Source organism: Homarus americanus, unplaced genomic scaffold, assembly GCF_018991925.1.
Source record: "Homarus americanus isolate GMGI-L3 unplaced genomic scaffold, GMGI_Hamer_2.0 scaffold39675, whole genome shotgun sequence".
NCBI lineage: Eukaryota > Metazoa > Arthropoda > Malacostraca > Decapoda > Nephropidae > Homarus > Homarus americanus.
This window is the reverse complement of record NW_024736071.1, coordinates 4,740,651-4,747,092: the sequence shown is the minus strand read 5'-3', so window position 1 is coordinate 4,747,092 and position 6,442 is coordinate 4,740,651. Positions and strand designations below refer to the sequence as shown.

Here is a 6,442-nt window from a genome sequence, read left to right as displayed (position 1 = left end):
TCAGTGATATAAAGGGGATATAGAGTGACCAGAGCTGTAGTGGTTAACCAGAGAGGGAGGCCTTAGGTTAGGTTAGGAAAGCTGAAAGTCATTATGAAAACAAGGAGAACAACATGAGGTGCTACGGTTAATATCTTCTGCGATAAGTAAGTTAAAATCGACACACCAAACCCAAACATAATACGTGTTACAGGTACCAGAGGGTGACACTAGAGGTGCGTGTCGACGGTAATCACGGGTGCCAGGAAGTGCCACGAATACACCAAATACTTAATATTCCTAGAGGGTGGGTGAAGGTGCGTGACGGCGAGTGAAGGTGCGTGTGGGTGAAGTGTCATGTAGATTTTGCTTTGATAGGATAAAACAGAAAGAAATATATCAAGCATTATTATAACCATGTTGTTGTTGTTGTTGGCATTATTATTATTATTATTACTATTGGAGTGTTAGATGGTAGTATTGAGAGACCTTATTAAGTAGTTTGTCTGGACGAGCGGGCGTACGAGTGTGGTTTGTGGTTGGCTACAGACAGTGCCTGGTGTAGGAGGCGGCGGTTGGCGGCCGTGACGGCTGTAGCGGTTGGGTATAAGCGGAGGTGGCTGTGGGCGGTAGTGGTGGCCGTGGGCGATGGTGGCTGTGGGTGGTAGTGGCGGCTGTGGGTGGTAGTGGCGGCTGTCGGCGTGGCGGCTGTGGGCGGTGGCGGCTGTTGGTGGTAGTGGTGGCTGTGGGCGGTGGCGGTTGTGGGTGGTAAGTGGCGGCTGTGGGCGAGTGGCGGCTGTTTGGTGGTAGTGGCGGCTGTGGGCGGTGGCGGCTGTGGTGGTAGTGGCGGCTGTGGGCAGTGGCGGCTGTTGGTGTGTGAAGAGTGGCGGCTGTGGGCGGTGGCGGCTGTGGGTGGTAGTGGCGGCTGTGTGGGCGGTGGCGGCTGTGGGCGGCGGTGGCTGTGGGCGGCTGGCGGCTGTGGGCGGCACTGGCGGTTGTGGGTGGGCGGTAATGGCGGCTGTGGGCAGCTGGGCTGTGGGTGGCTGGCGGCTGTGGGCAGCCTGGCAGTTGTGAGCGGCTGGCGGCTGTGGGTGGCAATGGCGGCTGTGGGCGGCTGGCGGTTGTGGACGGCTGGCGGTTGGCTGGCGGCTGTGGGCGGCTGGTGGTTGTGGCGGCTGTGGGCGGCTGGCTGCAGGAGTCAGGTTTCCATGCTGCTTCACCTGACTCCAGCAACACGATCCTAACACGTTTACCTCTCTCACCTTGCCTCTCACTGACCTCTCCTCCACCTCTCACTGACCTCTCCTCCACCTCTCACCTCACACGATAGGCTCCGAGATCATTATAAGGTATTGGCCGGGAGGGTTAAGACCGTGATAAGAAAAGCAAAGAGGAATAATGAACTGAAGGTAACAAGGGAGGCGAGGACAAACCCCAAGGGATTCTATCAAATGTATCAAACTAAAACACGAGACAAGATTGGACCAATACAGTAAGATACCGGCGAGCTAACTGATAACGACGGAGAAATAAGCAATAATCGGAATAAATATTTTTCAACAGTTTTCATCACCGAGAATTTAAACATGATACCCGAGGCACCGACTCTATACAGAGATAGTGAAGAAAATAAATTAAGCGAGATAGTAGTGACTAGTAATGATGTTAGTAAGCAAATAGACGAACTGAAGCCTAATAAGTCACCTGGTCCCGATGAGATATTTGCCAGAGTATTAAAGGAATGGAAGGAAGAGCTTAGTATGCCCTTAGCAAAGTTGTTTAACATGTCATTAAAAACAGGTGTAGTACCAGAATCCTGGAGGATAGCGAATGTAATACCGATTTTCAAGAAGGGGGATAGATCACTATCCTCTAACTACCGCCCAATCAGTCTAACATCAATAGTAGGCAAATTACTGGAAGCAATCATTTCAAACTCTATTCGAAATTACCTGGAGAAGCACAAGTTGATCAATGATTCCCAACATGGCTTCACAAGTGGACGTTCTTGTCTGACTAATCTATTAACATTCTTTTCATCAGTTTTCGAATCAGTGGATGACGGACACGATTATGATGTCGTTAACTTCGACTTTAGCAAAGCCTTCGACAGAGTCCCCCATGAAAGACTAATAAGAAAAGTGGAGGCTCATGGAATTGGAGGAGTCATTCTAAAATGGTTACAGGACAGGAAACAGCGAGTAAGCATTAGCAGCACTCCCATTGGGGGTAACGTCACTAGTGGAGTACCCCAATGCTCGGTACTTGGACCATTATTATTTATCGTATACATAAACGACATAGATATCGGCGTAGACAGCAACTTAAGTAAATTTGGTGACGACACTAAAATAGGACGTGTAATTAAATCTGACGAGGACTCGGCAAAACTACAGGGAGATCTAAAAAGAAATTTCGAATGGTCTGAAAAATGGCAGATGAAATTCAATATGGACAAATGTAAAGTACTTAGTCTAGGAGATGTAAACAGGGAAACTAGATACCAGATGAACAACGTTGTTATAGAGAAATCCGACTGTGAGAAAGATTTAGGAGTAATGATAAGTAGGAATCTTAAACTAAGACAACAATGTGTATTTGTTCGAAACAAGGCTAATAAAGTACTTGGGTTCATACAGAGGAGTTTTAGTTATAAGACTAGCGAGGTCATCCTAAAACTATATCTTGCACTTGTGAGACCTTACTTGGATTACGCTGTTCAGTTCTGATCACCGTATTACAGAATGGATATAGAATCCCTTGACAGAATTCAGAGAAGGATGACAAGATTAATCCCGGGCATTAGGAACCTTGAGTACAGAGACAGGTTAAAGCATCTTAATTTGCACTCCCTCGAGAGACGTAGAGCGAGGGGCGACCTGATAGAGGTGTATAAGTGGAAGGCAGGGCTAAACAAAGGTGACATTACAAAGGTACTCAAACTATCCAACCAGGAGCGAACTCGTAACAATGATTTTAAATTAGACAAAATTAGATTTAGGCCAATCAGAGAGCTAGACTTATAACCAGCCACTCAGAGAGCCTGACTTCTAACCAGCCACTCAGAAATGCTTGACTTCTAACCAGCCACTCAGAAATGCTTGACTTCTAACCAGCCACTCAGAAAGCTTGACTTAAAACCGGCCAATCAGGGAGCTTGACTTACTATTAACCAATTATAGAGCCTGACTTACTTTTGGCCAATTAGAAAACTTGACTCAATATTGGCCAATCAGAGAGCTCAACATATAAACCGACCATTCAGAGAGCATTTCAGAGACAGTTGAAAGCGTATTAGTACAACACTGACGTTATAATGACACGCGCTCTCTGTCATGACATTCGTGACATGACAGTTCGATCCCAGCCGGCCTTGAGCACGAACCTTGGACACATGGATATTATGACAAGCAATAAGTAGCTACGTTAACACACACACACACACACACACACACACACACACACACACACACACACACACACACACACACGTTACACTGGCTTCATGTGGTGGTGGTGGCTTAAGAGGGGAGAGAGAGGGAGACCTGGTGAAGGGAAAGTAGCATGGAGAAAAGTGAGAAGGGGGAAACGAAAGGGAAGAGAGGGAGAGGGGTGGTGGAGAGGGGAAGGGGTAGAAATCAAAAGGTATAAGATAGGAGTGGGATAAAAGATGAGGGGGAGGCGAGGGGAGTGGGGATGAAGGTGGTAAGAGTGGGCAGGAAATAGGGAGATGCAGAGAGAGAGAGAGGGGTGGAGTGGAAAGGAGAGGAAGAGAAGGTAGGGATGGTCTCTAGACTAAAGTGGGTGGGGGAGAGGGAAGAGTGGGAGGAATAGGAAGGGAGGCAAAGGGAGAAAGAGAAGAGAATAAAGGGAGAAAAAGAAGAAAGAAATAAGTGAGAGAGAGAGAGAGAGAGAGAGAGAGAGAGAGAGAGAGAATGATCAAACTTAATTATCAGCTGTCGTTAATTTACAACTTAGACTCATTTAACTAAAGGAATTTAATAGTAGTAATTTACCCTCTTAATCTTAATTACATCTGACTTAATTAACTGAAGTAAGACACAAAAATAGGGCAACACCACCACACAAACAACACCACCACACAAACAACACCACCACACAAAAAACACCAGACAACACCACCACACAAACAACACCACCACACAAACAACACCAGACAACACCACCACACAAACAACACGAGACAACACCACCACACAAACAACACCAGACAACACCACCACACAAACACCACCACCACACAAACAACACCACCACACAAACAACACCACCACACAAACAACACCACCACCACACCACACCACCACCACACAAACAACACGAGACAACACCACCACACAAACAACACGAGACAACACCACCACACAAACAACACGAGACAACACCACCACACAAACAACACCACCACACAAACAACACCACTACACAAACAACACCACTACACAAACAACACCAGACAACACCACCACACAAACACCACCAGACAACACCACCACACAAACAACACCACCACACAAACAACACCACACCAAACAAACAACACCACACAAACACCACCACACAAACATAACCAGACAACACCACACAAACACCACACAAACAACACCAGACAACACCCACCACCACAACACCACCATACAGACAACACCACCACACAAACAACACCACCACACAAACAACACCAGACAACACCACCACACAAACAACACCAGACAACACCACCACACAAACAACACCACACAAAACACCACCACACAAACAACACCCACACAAACACCACCACACAAACAACACCAGTCAACACCACCACACAAACAACACCAGACAACACCACCACACAAACAACACCAGACAACACCACCACACAAACAACACCACACAAACACCACCACACAAACAACACCAGACAACACCACCACACAAACAACACCAGACAACACCACCACCACAACACCACCACACAAACAACAACACCACCACACAAACAACACCAGACAACACCACCACACAAACAACACCAGACAACACCACCACACAAACAACACCAGACAACACCACCACACAAACAACACCAGACAACACCACACAAACAACACCAGACAACACCACCACACAAACAACACCAGACAACACCACCACACAAACAACACCACACAAACACCACCACACAAACAACACCAGACAACACCACCACACAAACAACACCAGTCAACACCACCACACAAACAACACCAGACAACACCACCACACAAACAACACCAGACAACACCACCACACAAACAACACCACACAAACACCACCACACAAACAACACCACGACAACACCACCACACAAACAACACCAGACAACACCACCACACAAACAACACCAGACAACACCACCACACAAACAACACCAGACAACACCACCACACAAACAACACCACACAAACACCAACACCACACAAACAACACCAGACAACACCACCACACAAACAACACCACCACACAAACAACACCAGACAACACCACCACACAAACAACACCAGACAACACCACCACCACACAAACAACACCAGACAACACCACCACCACACAAACAACACTAGACAACACCACTACACAAACAACAACACCAGACAACACCACTACACAAACAACACCAGACAACACCACCACACAAACAACACCACACAAACACCACCACACAAACAACACCAGACACCACCACACAAACAACACCAGACAACACCACTACACAAACAACACCAGACAACACCACTACACAAACAACACCAGACAACACCACTACACAAACAACACCAGACAACACCACTAAACAAACAACACCAGACAACACACCACACAAACAACACCAGACAACACCACTACACAAACAACACCAGACAACACCACCACACAAACAACACCAGACAACACCACCACACAAACAACACCAGACAACACCACCACACAAACAACACCAGTCAACACCACCACACAAACAACACCAGACAACACCACTACACAAACAACACCAGTCAACACCACCACACAAACAACACCAGACAACACCACCACACAAACAACACCAGACAACACCACCACACAAACAACACCACACAAACACCACCACAAACAACACCAGACAACACCACCACACAAACAACAACACCAGACAACACCACTACACAAACAACACCAGACAACACCACCACACAAAGCAACACCAGAGAACACCACCACACAAACAACACCAGTCAACACCACCACACAAACAACACCAGACAACACCACTACACAAACAACACCAGACAACACCACCACACAAACAACACCAGACAACACCACCACACAAACAACACCAGTCAACACCACCACACAAACAACACCAGACAACACCACCACACAAACAACACCAGACAACACCACTACACAAAACAACACCAGACAACACCACCAC

The 6,442-nt window shown here is 47.0% G+C and overlaps 1 protein-coding gene across 1 annotated transcript in view; it reads right to left on the bottom strand.

Annotated features, from left to right (window-relative positions):
• Window positions 1-472: 472 nt before the first annotated feature.
• Window positions 473-6,442, bottom strand: part of LOC121871665 (lysine-rich arabinogalactan protein 19-like) — a 12,382-nt gene continuing 6,412 nt past the window's right edge. Inside the window, exon 2 of the mRNA XM_042374077.1 lies at window positions 473-1,168. Coding sequence (XP_042230011.1) covers window positions 473-1,168 — 696 coding nt within the window. The remainder of the gene's footprint in view (window positions 1,169-6,442) is intronic.